The 23,003-nt window shown below is 54.4% G+C and overlaps 1 protein-coding gene across 1 annotated transcript in view; it reads left to right on the top strand.

The window, feature by feature from the left end:
- Window positions 1-1,341: 1,341 nt before the first annotated feature.
- The window catches only part of LOC123930007 (receptor-type tyrosine-protein phosphatase N2-like), a 68,694-nt gene continuing 47,032 nt past the window's right edge, over window positions 1,342-23,003 (top strand). The window contains exons 1-5 of the mRNA XM_045986233.1: window positions 1,342-1,412; window positions 3,866-4,070; window positions 4,220-4,292; window positions 4,384-4,469; window positions 14,562-14,709. Coding sequence (XP_045842189.1) covers window positions 1,342-1,412; window positions 3,866-4,070; window positions 4,220-4,292; window positions 4,384-4,469; window positions 14,562-14,709 — 583 coding nt within the window. The remainder of the gene's footprint in view (window positions 1,413-3,865; window positions 4,071-4,219; window positions 4,293-4,383; window positions 4,470-14,561; window positions 14,710-23,003) is intronic.

The following is a 23,003-nucleotide window of genomic DNA, read 5'->3' as shown; positions in this document are numbered from 1 at the left end:
GAAAGCCTGGCGGTGGCCTCATTCGGACTGGTCCCACGCTTCCCCACCATCCGCAGGCAAAGGTGTTACGTGCTTCAGGAAGTGTCACCGCACCCGAGCGTCCAAACTGAACTGTCCGAGGGTGTGCACTGCCCAGAGCCTCTAACCCTTGGTGCTGATGGCTGGCAGCCCTGGAGGTGTTCCAGATGGTACCTTGTTGCAGTGACAATAAAGACAGCTGTGGGCAGGGGTGGCTCCAGGCTCCATGGCTGCACTCGCGGGGCCAGGAGAGTAGGTGGTGTGACGTCTGACAGCGTACTCTCACTTCACCCATCAGACCCAAGAACTCGTGGGCATGGGATGCAGGCCGTCCACCGTCAGACTGGCAGCTGACCTAGAAGATTAAAAATATATTTGATAGTCTTACCTCTAACTTTTCACCCTACAAGTGAAGATAATTTCTGATAGATCAACTCACTTCTCTTTTCTACTTTGAGCTCCTTATTTCAAAGGCATCGACTGAAGACTGAAGCCCATCAGTCCCAGCTGTGGTGGCCGACTGATTGCTGCTGCTCCGAGGTCCACACCGTGTGTCAGCTGTCCCACTGCCTCCAGGATGCTGTGGGAAAGTCACGGACACTCGGACCTCTTCCAGGGGAAAACAAACGTGGGGTCTTCTGTGGGTTGCTCGCATCTGCGCCATGGGCTGGTCCCCATTCCCGTTTACTGCCCGCAGCACGTAGCCTGTTGGTTCTATGACAGCAAATCTCCAAAATGCTCTGGACCCAAGGAGTGCTCTCAGAATTCCTGCAAGCATGTCCCGACAGTGCGCTGCGGCAGGAACCAGCATTGCCCATCCACACCTGGGAGGGAAGTTCCGTGTCTGTGTGCCGAGCCGACGTCACCTCACTGCTTCACTGCGACTCTCTCTTCTCCCTGAGCGCTCTTCAGGAGGTCACAGCAAGGATGTCGTCATCAGTGTGGGGCGCCCAGTGCTGCCCAGGGAGGACCTGCCACCTGGGGGCAGCGGGGCAACCAGCCCCTCCCCCTCTCTCCAGGGCCCTGTCCTCAGACTGCTGACACCGTGCTCGTGTCACACCACTGAGGCCCTGTGAATTTTGCAGCTGACCCTCCACTTGGGGACGGTAGGTGGACAGCCATTCAATGCATGAGTCTGCTGGCCCACCGCATGGAGACACAGCTCTTCAAAACCTGCTTCTGAAGAGCACTAGGAACCAGTGCTGCCTGAGTCACGGACGCCAGTGTAGACAGAGAGGACGGGTGAACCGATTCCTCCATCTCACCTCCTCTTGCTGAGTAGCAGCCATCGGGTAGATGTAGCAGCAGCCACCAGGTTCCCGCATGGCTGGTGTAGATGTAGCTGTGACCATCGGGTGCCCGCACTGCCATGTAGATGTAGCAGTGGCCATCAGGTACCTCCAGGTCCAGAGGTGGCAGTGGGTGCCCTTGGTTTGGAGACCCTATTTTTCTACAAGAATTTGTTAACGGAAGGTCTTTCAGGGTTGTCCTAGGACTGCATTTTCATGACATGTTTCCTCTTGTGTCCCCATCTTGCATTTCCTGTCAACTCTTTGGAACCCAGCGTTGGTTTCCTGCTGGATTTCATACATGAATGGAGTCTCTAAATAACTTGCATCTTTAGGTATTTTTCATATGTCAAAGGGACATGGTTACAGCTGAAATCAAATTCTCATGTTCTCATTTAATAAAAAGCATATTAATTTATATCAATAGGGACTTGTAAAACCCTTTGCAAACACATTCTTTCATACTGCTGAAGTAATCTGTAGAAATAAATAGAAATGCAGCATTGTCGGGTGGCTTTCTTCTCCAGTTAAAGTGTTCTGATTTCTGTTCTACATCAGAGTTTCAGAAACGTGAACTTTCTTTGTAAAAGTTAACATCAGTGTCTGCGCAGAACCGTAGTCAAACTTCAGTCTTACAGATGGAATGATTTACTTACTGCAAAACACAGAGACCTGGCATGGGGGAGGAGGGAACGGGGGACCATCGGGTCCCGTCGTCTCTGCGAAGTCCCTTCTGACTCCCAGCCCGTCATTGGTAGAAGCTAGATGCTGTCGTAGGAAGGCTCTTGCTTAGGAAAGAGTTGTCTCAAGAGTTCAACATGCCATGGGCAGACTTTTAAACTCTTAAGAAGCAGAAATCAGCAGAAATATCATAAAGCTGAACTATTTTTTCTTTAGACTTGTGATGATTGAAGGAGCTGCCAATGAGCAGATGGATATTTAAAATCGCGATGTTGTCAGTTGAGGAGTTGTGGGGACGGGTGCTGGTTGTTGTTATTGTCTGTACACCAACATTACAAAAAGAAGAGAATCACACAGAAGATATTTGGTAAAGGCGGGTCTTCTGGATGAATAATGCTCCTTTCATTAATATAGTACCCTTATTAACTGTATAATTAATTGTGCATAGCCCAGGGAGGCTGTGGAAATTGCATTTTGAGATGTATCAAAGCGGACTTACGCTTCAAACTTGCATGCAATTTACCATTAATGAAGCCAGAGATGGAAGCCTCAAATCTATATATAACTTACTATTTGAATGACAAGCAAAGAATTTTATCAGCAGAGTTTTAAATGAAAGGATATTAGCAGCTAATGTTGAAATTGTTCATCTTTCTTATGAAAATAATTTTGAAGAAAATGTTTTAGTGGAAAGAGAGGTTTGAAGAAAGTGTGTGCCACTTTCTGCGACTCTGTGTGCATTTGTCCTCATTGACAGTGGGGTGCAAATATTTTTAAAAGTCAATGAGTATTTTATAGGGCCCAGAACTGCTCATGCATTCCGGGAACGGATTATGCAATATTCCCAAATATCCCAGCGAAGGTGAGTGGATCCGTCAGGCAGCCAGAGGAAGGAGCCAGAGCTGAAAAACTTAAAACATATGAGAATATGTTAAAAGCAATGGAAATCTGCTTAAAAGTCTAGAAATCTGCCTTTCCCCACTTCTGAATGCTCCTGTGAGTTGAGATCATAAATGGTAAATATTGTTCAAAGAAAACCATTAAACGGAGCACTGGGATCCATCTGCCCAGGAAGATTTCATTGGCGACACTGCCGAGGCTCTTGCATGGATGCAGGTGTCCCCACGTGGGCCCCGCTTCCGAAAACCGGGGCCACGAGTTGGTGACATGGAGCCCTCCCACAGTCTCAGGAGGGGATTCCTACAGCAAATATTTGTTGACTGCCGAGGCGCCAGCCTCCCTGCAGGCAGTGGAGAGACTGTAAGGGGTAAAATAATTGGCCTTTTGGGAGCACCTAAAATGTGGCTCATGTTTATTTTTTTGTCCTGCTTTTCCCCAGAGTTGAGGATGTGGACTAAAATACTAAATTTATAGCACCATCGGGTGAGTGCCTGGTGTCGCCACCAACAGGGGAGGGCCTGTTTGTGTTTCTAGAAGCCCAGGAAGCTTGGCGTGGGAGGGCAGGTTCCCTTTCAGGGCTCCCAGCAAACCCCACATGTGTTCTGGGCTTCAGGCCACGCTAGAGCCACGCGCGGATGGAGGACTCGTGGGACGTGGGGCTCTGTGGCAGTTCCTCGGAAACTCTGGGCTGCCCCCCACCTGGCGCCCAAAGAGCACAGGCAGGGGGTGCAGAGCAGTTCTCTTTCCGTTCCCTCAGAAGTCTCATTTTCTCCTTCAACCTGATGTCTTCTTGGTTTCAGTCTTTAAAAGATTTTTAAAAATACACTTTAATGCACGGATCCATCATTCTCCTCCAATCCGCAGACCTCTCGTGGAATCGTTTGGCGTCACGTGGAAGCAGCTCTGGGGCCGGCGGCGGGACGTCCTGGCGGGGGCTGTGGGAGGGCAGGAGTCAGCACCGCGTCTCCCCTGCCCAGCACGCAGCCCCCGCCCTCCGGGGCCTGGGCCCAGCCGCGCTCGCACACCTGTGTGCGCCTGGGGAACCACTGTACGCGTGACTGCGTGCCTCAGGCTGCTCCGGACAGTGTGGCTGTGGGACTGTACGTGTTGAACCGGGAGCCAAGCGGTCGGCTGTTGATTCTGTGTGGCTCTTTGGACACGTGTGGTGATGTTGACAACCGTGTGGGGCAGCAGCCATCCGCACATTTCGTCCACGCTGGGAAAGCGTGAAGGGTGCTGGAAATGCCAAGAATGTGGATGGAATGTGTCGGATTTTACCCCAACGTTTGACTTGGGGCAGATGAATGCTGTGACCCTGTTTCTCCGACCAGCTCGGCGGGACCTTGCCCCGTGGCGGCTGGGTGACCGACGAAGCTGTGGCCCGGCTGCAGAACGTCATCCAAAGTGCAGGTCCCAGAAACCGAGGAGTGGCAGGCAGAGCAGCCGGGGAAGCAGATGCGCCGTCTCTGTTGGACTCGGGTCCCCTGTTTGCCAGTGAATGAATCCCGGCAGTTCGGCTCCGGAATACAGGACGCCTCCTCCCCTTTCTCTGTGCCCTACTCCCCGCTGTTGTCGCCAAATGTCAGCCCCCGCACTTCGTATGCGGACGGCTCATCTTGTGGGCTTGGTCTCCGCCTGGGGTGAGAGTGACCTTTTAAAAGCATCTTTCCCATTATGTGCTTTCTTTGCTTAAAACACCCCAGAGGGTTCCCGCGGATCTCACTGCCGACCTCAGCCGCCGCCCCCCCCCCCTCCGCGCGACTGGCAGGCTCCCCTGGAGTCGGGGCACAGGCCGCTGCCCCACCTCGCTCCCTTGGCTCCTGCCATGCTGGCCTTCTCTCTGTTGTTGGACTAGTCCAGACCCGTTCCCACCCCGGGCTGTCACTCTGGCTGCTCTGTCTCCCTGTGATACCACTCATTTTGGAGACGATGAGCCCTTCCCACCGGGCAGGATACCCTCAGAAATCTGCTCATCAGAGGGGCCTCCCCTCCTGGGGTCTGAGCCCCTGCCTCCCGCACCCACTCCTCGCCTAATCTCTGTCGTGTGTTCTTACCGCTCTATGAAGTCACCATTGTAACCGTGTTCATTTATCTGTCTGCGGCCTGTCCCCTGCCTGAAGAAACCAGCCACACACAGACTGAGTCTCTGCTGGGTCCCCGGAACACACACACACACACACACACACACACACACACACACACACACTGCTCGTCTGACGTGCTCAAGACCACGTGAATAATGAATAAATAAGTCACTAAGCCACCAGCACCAGGCAGGAGTCTGCACCAGGAGTGCAGCTCGGGTCTCGCTCCCCCAATTACAGGAGAAGTTCCACTTTCACTCATACAGTCAAGGAAGCTCTTTGCCTGAAATTTAAACTTTAACACCTGTACGTGGATGGAAAGTACGGTATAATTCTCTTAATTATTTTCCATCACTGTATTTTAACCTCTGTTCATAGAACCTTAATTTCTAAGATGCTGTATAAGATAATAAGACTCATAAAATTGTTTATTTAAGCTCATCCAGCTCCTCGAGGAGTGATGACCTGAAACACTGGGACAGCGTGACTGCCACCAACATGCGCCCCCCCCACCCCGTCTCCCTGCGGAGCCCGAGTCGCTCCCGCTGCCCCCACGTGCACATGGAGCCCCCGTCATGTTGGAGGACAGACCTTCTCCCTTCTTCCTGTTTAGTAAGAGTAGGTGGTAATGACAGATCTGCCTCTTTCTTGAAGTTTAGTAAATAGAACCTTTCTGGGACAGAAGGCGTTCATTATTACCCATTCCCATAGAGGTTTTAATCGTGAGTTTTCATCAAGCTGTGGTTTTCTTCCTCTGCAAGTCTGTGAGGTAAAGGATAATGGAAGTCACGCATGTACTCAATGAGCGTGCGTGTTCAGTCCAGCAGGGTGGCCTGCTACACACCGCCCATCTGTGTGCGGCACCCCCAGAAGACCACCCTGTGGCCGGGGTAATTATTGACGGATTCCAGGAAATGCCCCACAGGCTTGTCTGCTGCAGTTCAAGGCCCCTCTTTTGTCAATACGATCACTAGCCATTCTGGACCTGGTTCTAGATGCAGGATACCAAGACCCAAAATTATAATAACGCTCCCAATTAGTTTGGTTCCTCATAATCAAGATGTAATGACTTTCCAAGTCCCCTTCTGTGGTCGCTTTGCCGAGAGGCCCCTGCATTCTCCCCAAGCCTCCAGAAGCACAGGGGATGCGGAAGCCGTCTCCACACCTGCCTTGGAGACTCCTGCCCAGGGGGCGTCCCAGACGTTCTTTGAAAAACATATTGTTTTCTTTACAGGTTTTGTTTATTTTCCTAGTTCTGGCATGTGTTTTATTTTTCAGTCACAAAAGGGATTTTAAATAAAACCGAGAACTCAGTGTTCACAGGCTCAAACCCAGCATGTTCCTTTGTACTTGGTTGTGTCCCCATGTTCACCCACTCCGTGCCTGGCCTGCGTGCGGGCTGGGGACTCTCTCTTAAAGGCTCTCTGCTTGGCAGCCTTTGAACTCTTCTCCACCATTTTAACCCTTTCACACTTCTGTCACTGCCGTCGGATTGGCGACGACATAACGTGTGAGCATGCGTTTCTAAGTCACACGGATACAGCCCTGACACCCCTCCACAGGGATTCTGCTGGGCCTCCAGAGCTCCTGGAGGGAGGGTTTGGGGGAAATGACAAGGGTTCACACTTGCCGGTGAGGTCATTTCTGCCACTCACATGATGTTCCTGCTGGTCAACCTCACCAGGATGAACCAGGCTCACTGCAAAGACGTGTGGAAATGTTCCCTTCCTAGAATGAATTTCCATGGCAGCGATTTCAAAAATGTAATCAAAAGGATTAGAACCCCAAGCCTTTCCTCTATTCCTCACACATACATCTTTAGGCTTTTTATACACATGACCCAGAGGCTGAAGGCCAGACTGTGTTTGCTTTTCCCAGGTAAAGTCCGTTTTGACAACACAGGAACATGCTTTGAGTTGGCCTTTCCTTGGTCTGTGGGGTTTTTTTTTGCCATTTTTAAGGATAATGTGTGTCTATCTGCCAGAGGAACGCGTGTTTGAGCCACCCGGGGAGACGAGCAGTCCCGTGGCAAGTAGGAGGAGGTGCAGGGCTTGGGTGCATAGTAGAGACCCGCTGGGCCGGCAGGCGATGGCCTCCGTGCAGGGCCCCACTACGCGGCTTTGTTGTGGAGGACTCAGGCGACGATCTGAACATGATCTGGGAGCACATTTCCTGTTTCTAGCAAATCTTTCCTAAGCTGAGAAGCAACAAGGCTACCCTCTGATCATTTTACCAGATCTGTGCTTCTTAGGACGTGAATGTACTATGTCAAATTTCATTTGAATCTCAAGGACCTTCACATGCCCGCTCAGGGTGTTAAAGAGCAGCGCGGCCATGGGTCTGGAGTGGTTCTGTGCGGGTGGCGGAGCCTCTCCCCTCGCCAAGCCGGCGGCCGGCACCGAGAGCCGCTAAAGTCAGGATGACGACACCTACGAACTTCTCCGTTCATCTTTTCATACTTTCTGCTTGGAATCCAAACCTCTCACTGCGGGAAATCAAACATTTAGCATCAACATTTGCCTTTCATGTATTAATGAAGATAGGTGGCAATGTTGATTTTTAAAGAGGAAAAGGTCCTCCCTTTGCCCAAACGGCAGCAGAAGCAGCTTACTCCTGCCTTTACAGACATTCATCTACTGCTCGCGGACTTCACAGCACAACACAAGGTCCTCTCAGGAGGAAGGAAATGTAAATGGGCTGCATTCTTCACTCGGACAAAAGGTTTGATTGTCACACAGTAAAGTAAAGCGCTCATAGGCACCAAGGTAAAGAAAGGAATGGAAACAAAGCTTCCCCCATAAAAACTGGGTCTCCCAAAGCCCAGCTTGCTTCAACACGCCTTGGACATGGCAGGCAGGTGCTGGTGTCCGGCAGCGTTGTTGTAGAATGAAGCTCCACCGGGTGGTTCTCTGCGTGTTTCTTATGTGAGGACCCACAGAGGAGGTGTCCGGACACCCGGGAGGGCAGTCGGATGTGGACGTTGATGGTTTCTATATACACTGGCTGAGGGGACGTGAGGCCGAGTGGAGGTCGTTTCACGTCTTTGTCCGCAGGCCTCCATCCCCATGAGCGTCGGTGTTCCGTGAGAGGGAGCTGTTCCCACTGTTCTCTCGGGTGATAATGAACCTGCTGGCCAGGCATCACATGACTTCATTGCTGGTGGCAGGAGATGCTGGAATGACACAGAAACTGCCCCACATTTCATGGAACTAATAACCTTCGCTGTCCCTCCGTGTTGCCCTGAACTGGGCCCAGATGATCCCCGACAACACTGAGCCCCTGCACCCGACGTTCAGAGGCAGGCAGAGCCCTGCCACCTGGCATCAGAGTGTAGACGTGCACCTGTCCCATGTGGGGAAACACTAATTCTACTAAGTGGCATTATTTCCTTCGTGACCCTGGGAACCAGTCCAGACGTTGACACTGCACATGAGACAATGCCCGGGAAACAGTCCCCATCAGGACGGGGGCTGGGGGCGCAGAGTCCGAACAGCCACAGGGTATTAGCACCTGCTCTCCACACTGGAAAACGTCTCCTTAGTGGCTGAGTTCACACCTTCTCTTCTACTGGTGTTTTCCAGTGACTCCTCAAGCCTGACCACCAATACCTCCCTCCCGAGGCACTGAGCCACAGATGGGAGCACGGCGAGAGGAGGGGATGAGTTCCGGAACCATCCCTGATTGCACGGTCAGCCGGCTGTGAACCCAGCACATGTTGGCTCCATCCACACGAGGTGGAGACTGAGTGAGGAGGACCATTGTCCATGGGGACCAGGACAGGATTCTGAAGCCAGGGACTGTGTGCTTGCTGGCGCTGCTTCTTTCCTCTCCGGCAGTATTTACCATGGTGTCGCTACACTCAGGGCGACGGTGCGGACGCACCTGCGGCGATGGCCCCCGTGGCAGTGCCCCCGCAGTAGCCCTGGGATTTTGTGTTCAGGCTGCACCAGCGGCTGCTGTTTCTGGAGACCCATGTGTTGTATGTCATTAGGTCAGGGACAATGTCCCCAGGACGTGCCGTAAAGTCACAGATTGCAGACACCAACTCAAGAGAGTCCCTCTGTTTCCAAAGAAAAACGGAGATCCACCGCGATCACCATCCTCTCCGCGTGGGCACACTTCATATTCCCAAAGCGACTTCACAAAGTGACCAGTCAGCCTTCAGAACCGCCTTGAGAAATCCTTGTTCTGATCCCCATTTTATGCAGCAGTGAATTAAGGGCTAGTGAGAGGAGAGTATAACCAGAAAGTCTATGTGGGGACCAGCCCTTGCCGTGTCCTACACTGTTAAGAAGACTTCCAAAGCCCAGTCCGGTGCCTGCTCCCCTCCACTGCTTCCCAGCAGAGTGGGAGCTCCCGGGGCTTTCCTGAAGGCTTTGTTGGTGGAGTCTGTGATCAGCTCCCAAAGACACACAATGCTCTGGCGGTTATTAGTAAAACCCCATCATGTGCCAGAGCATCCCAAATGCTCCATATTTCTAGAAATCACTTTCTTGACGTCACAGTGTTGACAATTCCATCAGAAAGCTCATCACAGAAAATGTTTGCGCTATCCAGACAAATGGTGGACATGTCTCCAAGCAATAACATTTTCATCCCAAGAGTTTGGGATTCTGTGTAAAATGATCCCATTCAATGTGGAGGCCCGTCAGTTTGTTTGACACATGGACGCTGTGTCATCTGGTGGCCACAGTCCCTGTGACCCAGAAAGGATCTTTAGTCTTCCTACCAGTGTTCTAATAGTGTGAACCAGAAAAGGAGACACGAGATGGGAATCTGGACTCGTACGAGGAAGATTAAATGGGGGAACCTCTGGTTGGGTTAATATCTCATAAAGTACGGCTCACAAAAGCTGGTGTCATTCTCGCTGGGCAGAGGACTCAGAAGAAGTGCTGGCTCCTCTTCCACCTGCCCTAACTATGAAGCCACAGAGCCTGAGACCGGCGTCAGCTGGTGTGTCCTGGTTACTGACATGGAAAAGCCATGTTCTGGAACCCACGGCCTTTTCCCCACAAACACTTTATCTGGGAATTATCTTTTCTGCAAGCCCATTAAGTCTAGTCCCAGGAAACCTATCAGAATTCAAAAAGGTTTATACAGCTCCCCGCTCAGCACTCATCCAAAAGCTTGGTCACAAGGTATTGGGCACAAGTGAATTGGGCACAAGTATTAAGAGCACAGTGAACCCCTCTCAAGGCTCAGGGTCCTGCTTCCCAACACTCCTTAATGACCAGAAGTAGCTGTCAAGATTGACTTGCCGACGCCCTGCAGATGGAACCAACTACTGCTAAGCCCCGACTCCTCACTTCTTTTACGTTTCCAGAGTGCACGTCACAGTGGGGTCCCACCAGCTCAGGCTGCTTTCCTTCTAGTCCTATTAACTAGTACTATTAACTAGTACTTTGTGTATCCCAGGGCCTGTCTCTTGAAGTTTCAATTCAGAGGTACTCAAGAGCCCGTAACAGGGACTGTGTAAAGTGATGTGGCTGAGGCGGGTATCTAACCAGCAGATGCTCACAGCTCTGGGGATGACAGGTTCTAGAAACATCCCTCGTGGCATCCATGGCAGCACGTATCACATCCTGAATGGGAGGCACTGGTCAAGGGCGTGGATTCACACAATGACAGAGGAGAACTGGGGGAGACAACAACTGGACACAGAGGGCCAAGGAGGAGGGTTGGGGGAAGAGCTCTCTGAACTGTTGTGGCTCCTCCAAGTTCCTAAGGCTGCCATTATGCCCGGGTGGCCACGGGACCGTTCGAAAGTGGCAGCATCCACTTGGCGTGGATGCTGGAGGGCTTGCATAACCCACAAGGAGGAAGGAGGTGAGTAAATAGATAATGAAACATTCCAAAGTCCATGCGTTACTTGTCAGGGCATTTCTTCCAACTTCAGAAGATCCTATGGCAGTTTTTTTGGATGCCATCATTGACATAAACTGTTTATCTGTAGTACGAATTACTTCCAGAAACTTCCAGGTTGTGAGAAGTCATCCAACAAATACTGACCGTGTGCCCAAAGCTTGTGCCAAGTGAATGAGACATTGGCCCCATTCTCAACAATCTTGATCTCATGAGGGACGGAATGTCCTGATGCCCCCGAGCCAGAGCACAATGCAGAATGCGATGATTGTCACAAAGACGTAGCTTTTAAAATAGTAAGTGTCTGATGAAGAGGGTGGGTTTGTAGGAAATGAGAACCAGACAGGCTGGCTGGAGCATGCCCCAGACTCACAAAGGACATGATAGTGTTTGCACCAACCTCAAAGTCAGGATAGATTCATTACAGAAGAATCACACAAACAAAGTGTAAAGAATGATGGTGCTGTGGGGTGGGGGTGGTCAAAACACGGGGAAGTAGTCTTGGTGAGACAGAAACGAGCAGACTGGTCAAACGAAGTTTGGACAAAGGCTAGTGCTGGCCTAGACTGCATTGGTGGTTTTTGAACCCGGTGGTATCTGGGACCAGGAGTGGCGATCCTGTCGCTCTGTGAGTGGACTAGGAAGTGGGTGTGAAGGGAGGGGTGTGGGGAGGAGGTTGCAGGAGGGAGCCAAGACAGAACAGCTGCGTCCCAGGTGGCAAGACCCAAGCTCCAGTGCTGCTGGTGGCTGCCAGAGGCTTTGGGGTAAGTGTTTAAGGAATCTAGGCCTTGGCTTCTCCAAAAATAAGCGGCAAGTTTCATCTCAGCTTCTTTCCATCTTGGACAAGAAAGTCCTGTAACGTGGATGTTGTCCAAAGCGGAAGCAGTGAGTGGCACTGAAGAAGGGAGAGAAAGGCAGCCGTGTGAGGGCTCGGAAGAGCCTTATGGTTCGCTCCGCGTGGCAGAGTTATGAGTGGCTTTTGTTTTCATGACACTTACCTTCATTTTTTGTTCTTTTCTATGCATGCTACTGTGTAATAAACATGTGCAGTTTAAAACCTGCACCCTCCCGCCATTGCCACCACACTCACTGTCACACGCACGCACACAGGCACGTGCACACACACACAAAACAGAAGTATCGGGATGTCAGTTTTGAACGCCCGCAGCTCTGTGCTCACTCTGGGGGCAAGAGCCTGAGTGGAGCTTCACCATATGCTGACTTGCCCCGTTGTTCCAGAGGCGACTGTGTCTCAGGAGGGGACTGTACCTGTTCTGATCCACCCATCTCACACCCTTGAGAGACAGGAACTCCCAGAATTAAGTTATTCTGCCAGTTTGGTTTTGGTTTTGTTTAAAACACATTATTTTATGACTAAGGCCTAGCTTCCCCACAGACAACATGAAAACATACTCTCGTGTCACAGATGAAAAGCTAGAATCTTGGGACACCTGGCTTGGTCAGTTAAGCGTCTGCCTTCGGCTCGGGTCATGATCTCAGGGTCCTGGGATGGAGCCCTGCATGGGGCTCCCTGCTCAGTAGGGAGCCTGCTTCCCCCTCTTTGCCTGCCTCTCCCTTGCTTGTGTTCTCTCTCTCCCTCTCTCTGATAAATAAATAAAATCTTCAAAAAAGAAAGAAAGGAAAAGCAAGAATCTTATCTACAAACGTGAAAGAGGAAATTCTCCAAAACCATGAATGGGGAAATTACATCAGTTTTATATCATAAATGATGTCTCATGAAAACATTAACAGAACAGATCAAATCGAGACCAGAGCATGACAGACAGGCTACCGGAGCCGCACACGCCTGGAGAATGAAAAAGTTCCCTCACGTTTAATCTAATCAAGTGTATCTTTACATGATTTGTTCTCAATGAGGAAAAAGAGCCACATCTGCTCTTTTCTGCCCCCTCCCTCCTCCCTCCAGCCATGCTTCCTACAGTCCTGGTTGGTATTTCTCACTGTAAATTGAGAAATCCCAGCGAGCTCATGGCGTGGTTTTGCTTCTGTCGAGGTGAACCTGTGCACATTTGTGTTTGCAGGAATTCAGGGGGCATCCAACTCCCCTTTCGCAGACAGCATCTTGAGGGCAGTGACCCCAGAAACACTGAGAGTACCCACTTCAGCCGGAATTGTCCCTCCCCCAGCTCCCTCACACCATACTGTAGCTGGTAAATGTTTCACAGAATTTAAATGTCATCTTATGCGAAGCTGTCCTCATCAGGGTAACTCTGTCTTCGGTATTCCAGGAGGATGTCTTGCAAGAAAAGAACCAGGCAGTTTGCAGTTGATGTCTTCCGGATTGGGCCACTCGACTTCATTTCAATCCACTGCCTGCCCTTGCCAAGAACCCGGAGGGGCTGTCTGGGTGGAGGTCACGGTGCAGGGCCCTTGCGGGGAGGGGTGGGCAGGCGCAGCAACCTCGGCTCCCGTCCTGAGGAGGCCGTGTCGCGGAGGGTCGCAGGGATGCCACCGCGTGGCTCATGTGATTCGGTGTCATCTGTACAAAAAGTCTGTGTGTCCATTCCCCAAGTGATAGTGACAACCCAGCTGCTGGTCACAGCCATCGCTGACCCTCCTGCTGGGCCAGGCAGCCCTGAAGGTGGTGCCTTCTCTCCTATGGCACTTTCCGTCGTTTGTGGACCGATGTGGATAAGCTGCTGTTTGTTGAGTGAATAACACAAACCAATCCGAGTCAGCTCTAGTCCAACAGGTGGTTCCCCCAAGTCCAGTGCAGCTGGCCAGGGGGGAGGTGTGGGGCAGTCCTGTCCTGGCCTGTGCAGGGGCCTGACATGCGTGCTTCCCCACAGTGAGAGGACGGCAGGGGTTGGCGGGGGTCAGGGCCAACCCTCACTGGGCGTGGGGGTGCCTAACCACCAAGGACCCGGACTTGTGTGCGTGTGTCTCATTTTGCATGTGGATATAGCTGAAGACTTGTGTCCACACATGACACCAAAGACCCACAAATACGGCATCCCAGGGTGGGACCAGTATTTCCGTTGGGCACAATAAAGCCGCTGGGGGTTGGTCCTTTGAAATGATTTTCCTTAAAGCCATGGTCGTTTCTCAGCTATACAAATTGGTGAGAATGCACGGACAGGGCTGTCTTTGTGGGAGCGAATGTTCTGGAAGTATTTCCTCATCCACTTCCAGCCATTGCTGCTGACAGACAAGGGTCCGGAAAGATTAAGATCTGAGCAGCCGAGGGTCAGGACATCGGCTCCGTTGTTCTGAGTTTTGGTTTTGGTTTGTCTTTTGCGGCCACCCCACACTGGTTAACACAAGGCACACATCAGAGCAGCCTGTATCTTCAGTGCCTCACCCACTTGATTCAGAAAAGTAGGTCAGTTATAAGGAAAACGGTGTCTGTGTGGACACGTTGTCTATACCGGCTTCAGGTCGGTTGATCAGATCTGGTCTGTGTTGTGTCCTTCTCTTTGCCCGTTGGTTGGTAATACCTGATGGGGCCATGCCATGCCTGGGTGTTCCTGACGCCGGGCTCTGCCCCTGGAACACACATGCCACGAACAGCCGGAAACCAACCAGCGAAACAGGTAAAGAGCCTGCCCTGCCCTGTGCATCCGGTAGGCCTGTGCATTTCCCAGGTCCACGGAGAACCACTTCCTCACCCATGTGCGCAGGGACACATGGGCTGCGCCCTGTGTCCCGTGTCACACCAAGGACCCACCGTCCGCAGCCGTCCCTGAGTCTCTGTTTTCCATTCCAGGCCTACATGGAGGACGACCTGAAGAACAAGAACTGGCTGGAGAAGGAGTGGGTGGCGCTCTGTGTCTACCAGGCCAAGCCCAACAGCTCACTCGTGGCCCAGAGGGAGGAGAATGTGCCCAAGAACCGCTCTCCAGCGGTGCTGACCTGTACGTACCAGGCCATGCTCTGGGTCGGGGGAGGGGAACTCAGGCTGAGCAGGGCCCACCACGCCGTCCCCTGCTTGCCTGGGTTTCTGCAGGGCGCTCGTGGCTGGGGAGCCATCTCCAGCCCGGAGACGGAGTCGGTGGATTCAATTGTGGTCCAGGGGCACAGTCCTGGTTTGAGGACGTCTGGGCCCCAGTGAACACTTGCCTTCTGCGCTGCTGCTGTGTGGTTTGAGACTCATTTCTTAGCCTCGTGGAGCCTCCCCTGTCTGATTGTGATCCTCCCGTCATCCTGGAGAGCTCTGAGCCTGAGGACTGTCAGTGCTGTGGGCCCGGTGTGGGGGAGGGTCCGCAGATGCCCACCAGCCTCCCGCGTCCTGACCGTGTCATGGAGAGCCCGCTCTCTGCACAGGTTGGCACCAGGAAGCAGACACAGAGAGAGACCAGTGCTTTAATCAACTTGCATCCAGTAGGAGACAGTCTTAGATTACGTGTTGTATGTGGTGTGACTCACAGACAGAAAGACAGGCCCACGCAGAGGGCGAAAACAGACTGGCCTGGTCTGCCCCTGCCTGGCCACCAGGATCTTTTCTCAGTCACATGGCTAAGAAACGCAGCAAGTTCCCGTGTTCCAGCAGGTTTCAGGCCAGGCTCGTAGCCAGATGAAGGTAGGAACCCCCTGCAGAGGGGACAGGCTTGCGAGGCGCGCTTGGGACCCAAGTGGCTACCAGAAACAGATGCTCTCGGAAGGCTGCCCACGTGTGCAGCTGATGTGTGAGCGAGTGACCTGGTCCCCGTCCCAAGAACTGCAGGCAAGAGTGGTCGGGCACGTTTCAAACATAGGAAAATGTTCTTGGTCAGCTGACGTTTTGGAAGACACAGCGCAGCCACACTCTGTGTCCCACACGCTGTGTCCCAGCACCCTGGAAGCCAGCACTGCCGCCTGCATGGTGCCCCCCCAACATGCTCCCGATGGTCCCCCCTCACCTGGCTTGGCACCGGCCGAGGGACGTGTGCTGATGGTAAATGGCAGCAGTCCGACTGGGCTCACAGGTCAGGGTTTTTTTGTTTTTGTTTTTGTTTTTAAAGATTTTATTTATTTATTTGATAGAGAGAAGATCACAAGTAGGCAGAGAGGCAGGCAGAGAGAGAGGAGGAAGCAGGCTCCCTGCGGAGCAGAGAGCCCGATGTGGGGCTCGATCCCAGGACCCTGGGATCATGACCCGAGCCGAAGGCAGCGGCTTAATCCACTGAGCCACCCAGGCGCCCCTCACAGGTCAGGGTTTTTAAAAGCTGACCCCTTGCACTGCCTTTGACACTGACCCAGGCACCACAGAACCTTGACATCTGAAGGCCCTTCCGGGGGGGATTTTTTCTCACAGTTCCCTGGGGGCTCAGACCAGGCCCTCCGTTTCCATGAGGTCTGAGGTGTTTTCCGTGATGGGATTTAAAAAGAGGAGGTTTTACAGACACCTGGGAGGCTCGGCCAGTGAAGCATCTGCCTTCGGCTCAGGTCAAGATCTCAGGGTCCCGGGATTGAGCCCCACATTGGGCTCCCTGCTCAGCGGGAAGCCTGCTTCTCCCTCTCCCTCTCCCTCTGCCCCTCCTCACCTCTTGCTCTCTCTCTCAAATAAATAAGGAAATAAAATCTTTTTAAAAAATTTTAAAAGCAACATAAAAATAAGAGCTTCTGTATTTAGAAGGTAAGTAACAAAGAACCCACAACTGACTGACATATTTATTAGGTGCCTATTGTGTGCAGGGGCCGCCGACAGGCTGGGAGATGTGAGGCTCTAGCTAGGCCACTGAGCTCAAGGAGGACCTGGCTGGGGATGGGGGCAGGCTGACACCTGAGCCTCAGGTGCACAGTGGTTGGGGCACACGGACACCCAGCAGGCCTACACAGAACATCCCCTGGGTCTGCTCGCTTACTTGGACTACGGGGTCCCGAACAGTAAATACTAAAACCCAAAGTCTCTCCTTCTTCCAGCACCCCTCCCACAATGGAAACCCAGACCACAACAGCAGCCCATGGGGCCCCTGTGCCCACAGGAATTTAGTGATGGTGCAGTGTCCCGTCCCAAGGTCATGGGAGCCCTGACACCTGCCCTTTGATAGGAGCCTCTTGCTTCTTCCCGTGGCACTGGGGAGACGTGGCCGGTGCCCTGCAGCCTGGCTGGGCTCCTCGCTGTCCCGGGTCCTGAAGGCGCAGCTGTGCTGGTCTGGGAAGTCGGGGCAGGGACCACACGCTGTTGGCACAGAAGCGTTTGTAGTGACCACCCTGTCCACATGCCTCTGGCCATCTTCCCTCATCGGGGGAGTCCTCCCGTCGGATCTCAGCCTGCACCCCTTCCTGAGCAGGGTGGGGGTGGGGACGTGTACTGTCTTGGTCTTGCCAGACTGTACCGGAGATAATTGCCTCCTCTTTTGGAAACCCTGCTTCCTGTGGCCAGGCGTGCACACTCCCCATGGTACAGAATCGGCTCCCCGCACCTCCGGCCTCTGCCAGCCAGTGTGGGGCCCATGGTCAAGGGCTGGGGCCATCAGCACAGAACCCACCCCTCTCGGCACCCACATGGGCAGGAGGGAGCCAGATCCGTCTTTCCCAGCACTGGCTTCTTGGGCTGTGACCCGCCCTGTCCCTTCCCCTGAGCTCCCTGGTTGCTGGGTTTGACAGATTCTTGGATACCCAGGGCAGGACCCCCGCAGTCAGGGCCTCCTGCCCTCCTGCCTCCGCACCTGTCCACGCAAGGAAACCCTTCAGTGGTTCCTCCACCCAGGAGGCTGGAGCGACAGCCTGACTTCCACAGCACGGGCCGGCCGGCATCTGAGGACTCCAACAGCTGGACCCCGTTGCTCCCCAGAGCCCGGACACAGCCCGCACAGCCCCCGAGCCTTCCACCTGCCTTTGCGTCTTTCTGCATCCGGGCCCATCTGAGGCACCTCTCCCACCTCCCAGAGCTGAGGAAAACACCACGGCAGATGGTCCTGGGCACGTCAGACAGACGCTGTCCCGGGCAGCCATGCTGCTTGGGGCAGAGGGCCCGTTTTGGGGTTCTGGATTTTGTTTCGAAGGGAAGCCGGGTAGAGGCAAAAACGGTGTTTCAGGAAACAAGGCCGTGTCCTGAGGGGACCTAGGAGTGCTGTCCTTGCCCCACCCCTCCGTGCCTCCAGGACCTGGGCTGGAGGTGCCCTGGGCTGGTCAGTTCAGGAGCTGCAGTGACTGTCAGCCAACTTAACCACTCACAGCTCACGTTTTATATTCCCTTTCCTCTTTTGCTCGGAGCCAGGCCACAGGCTCATGGAGCCGTGTGGGGGGCACTGCCTCTGGTCCCTGTGCTCCCCGCCGCTGCTGTGAACAGACTGACCTCGGGGGTGCGAGGTCTGGGGCCGCGACGCTGCCTGCCAGCAGCCCAAGCCACCGTCTCTGGACAGGCCCCAGCTCCCTTGCCCAGACTGGGGGTGTGCCTCCTCCCTGACCCATCCACAGCCACCTTGCCATACGCACACCATGAGCCATGAGGCCGGCTGGTCCCCTCCGTCGCCCAGATGCACCCGTCCCTGCCCATCCCCGCCCATCTCCCCCCACCCCCCGTCCCTGCCCGTCCACACCCATCCTCACCGAGATGCCGCTGAGACACTTTGCTCTCAGTTCCATCCGCGGGTCCTTGGTCACCGCCAACAAGGGCTTAATTTCTGGTTCCACACTCACCCCTCCCCCGTCAGCTTTCTGACATTTGCACGTTGGACAGACATGATTTATGCGTCTCCATCTATAACAACCACATCTGACGGGGTCAGTACGGGCTCTGCCTTACCCAGGCCCCCCACGTGGACACAGGTCTGAGCCAGGACATTCAGTGGACCGTGGAGAGCAAGGGCTTCACGTACAGCCCTTCTGGGTGGCCCCGGGGACGTCAAGATGCTCACTCAGCACTTACATGTAGACACGGGGGTAGAAGCCACAGATGTGAACCCCGGGAGGCTCCAGTCCTTTGTCCCCAGTTGTCCGTAGAAGAGCCAGAGGTTAAGAAAGGAAAGCAGGTGGCCCCAGGCTGCCAGCAGCGAGACCGGACCAGGAGGGATTCCCATGTGGGCCAGCCCAGGAGCCCTGGCAAAGAAACGTCACCCGCAGCACAGCTTTCCTCCACATATTTTATTGTAGAAGCTTGAAAACAGTCAAGTAGAAATGACCACTGGGCGGTGGCCTGCAAACCCACCGCCCAGCTGCCAGGCAGTCTTGTGCCGATTTTCCTCGACATGTATGTGCTTTACCCATTTTTTGGCTGAACTCTTTCAAAGTGAGCTTAGGCATTGTGACATCCATGTAAATACTTTAGACTGTGCCTCCTAAAAATAAGGATGTTCTGTTCTCCTATGTTCCTACAACCCTGTCACTATAGCTAGAAACCGAGCCTCTCGTTCTGGTCCATCATCAGCACCGCGGACCTCCCAGGCACCTGTGTACAGCGTTGCATGACCACGATGTAATCAGGTGGAGCTTCCCTCCTGGGGGTCCTGTGAAAACAGCTCCTTATGTTTTCTGACATGACCTGTCCCTAATGAAGCTGCTCTCCCACCGACCGCATTCCCATTCCAGCATCGCGAATGGATCAGCGAGGAGTCGGACTGTCCCGATGGGTCCGTGGGGAGCTTACCTGTTGTTTGCAGGCCTGCTCCCCCCCTCCCACGGCCCCGTCCCTTTCTGGTCTCGCAGCCAAGGCCCGGGGCCCAGGGGCGCCATGAGACTGAGAGTGGCCGTGCCAGTCTCCACATCTCCAAGTGGCCCCCGTGAACATGAGCTGCAAGCATGCTTCTGTGGCGTCCCTGCAGGACTCATAAATGCCTGAGCTCGATCGATCACCAGACTGGCAGCGAACGGCATCCGCCGACCATCCCTCAACCCCCTGTCTCTGCCCTTCCTGGTTTGGAAAGAGATGGTCCAGGCAGAGCTGTAATCGAATACCTTTTCTCCAAATCGCCTGTTAACATAGCTTCCTCTGCACCAGACAGAGACTTCGTACCTGGTGAGATCTTTAGGTCTAAACAAACGCAGCTGAAAAGGCGGTCAGTGATCATCCTCTCTGTTTTCCACCATCAACCCACAGAGGGCGTCAGCCTTCCCAGCACTTCTCCTATGAGGTCTGCACCCTTGTGTGACCCCTTCATTGGGTGGACAACAGCATGTGGCCTTCGAAATCCCACACGTCCTGCTGCTCTGGGCATCTGTCCCTTTGTTACATGGGATATTTGCAGCCATGGCCTCGGGGCCCCAATGCTGAGCGATCCTCTCTCTGGGGCTGGGCTCCCTTCTAGGATCTCTGGAACAAAGTTCTCTCCTCTGCCTACATGTTAACTGTCCATCCAGGGTTTTCTTTCTGGCAACCTGACACTTTAAGATGAGCTGTCCACGTTCCTCTCAAGGTTGCTATGAGTTCAGTAATACTTTCCTCATTAGAAGTCAGTGCGGGTGAGTAGCAACGCTCGTCTGTGGGCTCCCGGGACCTCGGGAAATCAGGATTCGAAGTTGCACTTTCCATCCCCAGGCCCACGCTTCCCTCCCTCTACTCCCCTCCCCTCCACTGCTTCCCTCCCTGTCTCCTCGTCCACATCAACCCTATTTCCATGGAGAGTGCTCGCATCGTCGCATAGGGAAAGGTCCAGAAGATGCCGGTGGACACCGGCCTTCCCTCAGCGGGAACGCTGACCTCGCCCGTGTGGCGCCCTCTGACCCAGGGGGAGGTGCTGGCCGCTGGGGCCCAGTCGCACGGACTGAGGAAGCCAGAAGCTGCTCCCACGTCCGATCATGGTCCTCCATCCCCAGGGCCACACCCCTTCTCCCATGGAAAGGGCTAGTTTTGTGGGGTGTCTAGGAGTTGCTTCCCACCTCTGTTACATTAATCAGCAAGTTTTCTGCCGTGCTCTCTTCTGTTACTTTTCCAGAAGTATCCGAGTGTGCAAGGCCTGGGGGAATAATGTTGTCTCAGCAGCGCCAAGGGTCAGGGGACACTCTGTCCGCCTGGGTCCCCTTCAGATGTCAGGACTGTCCTCGAAGACGATGGCTTATGCCCACCGTCCACCCCCAAGGGGCTCTAGTCCCCCGTCAGCATGGGTGTAGGTGGGATTGTTTTCTGGGGGCAGCCTGTGCTCCCCACAAACCCAGCTCTGTTGTTTAATGTGTGTGACTGCCCAGCCCCGGGGCTGCGGGAGCCACAGCCTCCGCCACCTGCACACCCTGCATTTCCTCATCCCAGCCTCGTGTGTGCTGTGGTTCCTCGCATGAGCAGAGGTGAAATCCGTGGGCACTGACTGCAAGGCTCAGCAGAATCATGCGGATAGTGAGGCTGTGCTCACGTGGCGTCCGCTCTGGTCACTGGTGTGCGTGTGGCCCCGTTCCCACGAGATGCCGGCCACACTGCCTCCCTCGGCTCTGCCCTCCACATTGGACGTGGAGCCCTGCGAGTGTGCTCGGCAGCCATGGCCCCGACACCAGCGTGGGAAGAGCGCTCCTTCCACCTGCCGCGGCGGGCCGCCCGCACGTCCCAGCAGGGCCAGTGCCCGCTCCCCCACTCGGGCCGGGCTCCAGATGCAGCCCCTCGTCTGTCTGCCAAATGCTCTCGGAGAATCCGGATCCTCTCCCGCTGCTGGCACCCTTCCTGATGGTCTCGCTGCGAGAGACGGGGAAACTGCGTCAGGGAACGTGCGACAAGCCAGGCGAGGGGAAGGCCAGCTGGTTGTGCAGAAGCTGGAGCGGGATGGAGACCTGACTCCAGGTGTACAGCCCGGGGCACCCTAGACCACAGGCCATAGCAGCGACAGCAGCCAGCAGCTCTCGGCCCCGGGGCCGACGTCGGAGGCCCTGAGGGAGCACCGGCTCCAGGCTCTGCTCAGCGTCTCACACGTCGTCTTCCTTCCATGACCGCCTCTCTGTGTAAGGACACCAGACACTCCATGTGGGGCCCGAGGGCCCTGGGGTGGGGATGCCAGCAGACAAGGGTCACCCGGGTCAATTCTTGACCCCACAGAGGCTGGGTGGGCAGTGCCAGGCCCCAGACACCAGGAACCCCTGGGTCAGTTCCTGCTTGTGCTGTGCTCTGAACACATGCCGAGCACACAAGTGCCTTGTCCCCAGGGCTGTGCGGTGACGGGTGAGGCCCGTGCGCGGCTGTCCTGGCATGGTCCAGCCCTCGTCCTCCTCTGCACTGTCATTCCCCTGGAGAGCAAGCTGCCCATCCAATTTGGGGATTTCTTTCTGAGAGATCGGTGGCAATGTGGGTGGAACTCTTGAAGCCACGAGGCAGACCAGGCCGTTGTGGGACTCCGAGACCTCCCCTGGCTGCATCCGGAGCCGGAGGCCAACGAGAGGCTCTGTGTTGGGTGACGGGTAGGGTGACAGAACGGGTCGTGTTCCCTCACCAGCTCTGGATGCGGGAGGGCACCGTGACTGGGATCTCACCACCCAGACCCCCAAACGCAGCATTGTGTGCTGACCCGAGGGGCACTGAGCGGAACCCTGTGGCTTTCTCTTCTGGGAGGTTTAGAGATCTTTAGAGTTTGAGCTAAGGGTTTCAAACACGCTTACCCGAGAGCAGAGCACCCGCTTACTTACTGAGGAAGGTAAGGCCATGGGAAGAAGCTTGAGCCAGCCTTTCTGGAGGACTTATGCTTCAGAACAGGCCTGTTTCCTGACCTCACTGTGGTCTTCCGCTTCCCAGGTCTGCAAAGAAGCTTGCTATCTGTGTAGCTACTCAGTCTCGAATCCAGTCTGCAGACATTTATAGCTTTGCTTAATGATGCCGAGTCCAAGTCAACAAGGACATTGCCATGCAGAACTGCCGGGATCGCTAGACCAGCTTTAGCGGCTGGGAGCCGGCGGCAGCAGAGAGCCGTAGGCTGTGTGTTCACAGTGCACCAGACTGTCCATGGCCCTGTGAAATCTGAGGAGAAACTGGCGGCCGCGGATGCCGCTGAGCTTCCCTGGGTAATGGGTCCCCGTAAAGACTCAGAGCCCCAACTCCACAGCACACGGCGCTGGGTGTCACCGGACACACTCCGCATTTCTGCCAGCCACACCACCGAAGTTAAGGTAAGAGCAGCCAGCAGGAGAGAAAGTCATGAACCAGTGGGAGGCCCCACGGCGACGTGGGCAGAGCGCTCAGTGAAGACTTCCCTCACACGGTGCCGATGTCCAGCGTGACCTTGCACATGCCTCGTGTGAAGGCAGTCAGTGTCCAGTAACTCATCTGCTCCTGCTGTGAAGGTCATCGACCACATGTATCAGCTCACTTGGCACAAAT

The sequence above is a fragment of the Meles meles genome, chromosome 18 (genome assembly GCF_922984935.1).
Source record: "Meles meles chromosome 18, mMelMel3.1 paternal haplotype, whole genome shotgun sequence".
NCBI lineage: Eukaryota > Metazoa > Chordata > Mammalia > Carnivora > Mustelidae > Meles > Meles meles.
The sequence above is the reverse complement of the archived record's forward strand: the minus strand, read 5'-3'. Positions and strand labels throughout refer to the sequence as shown.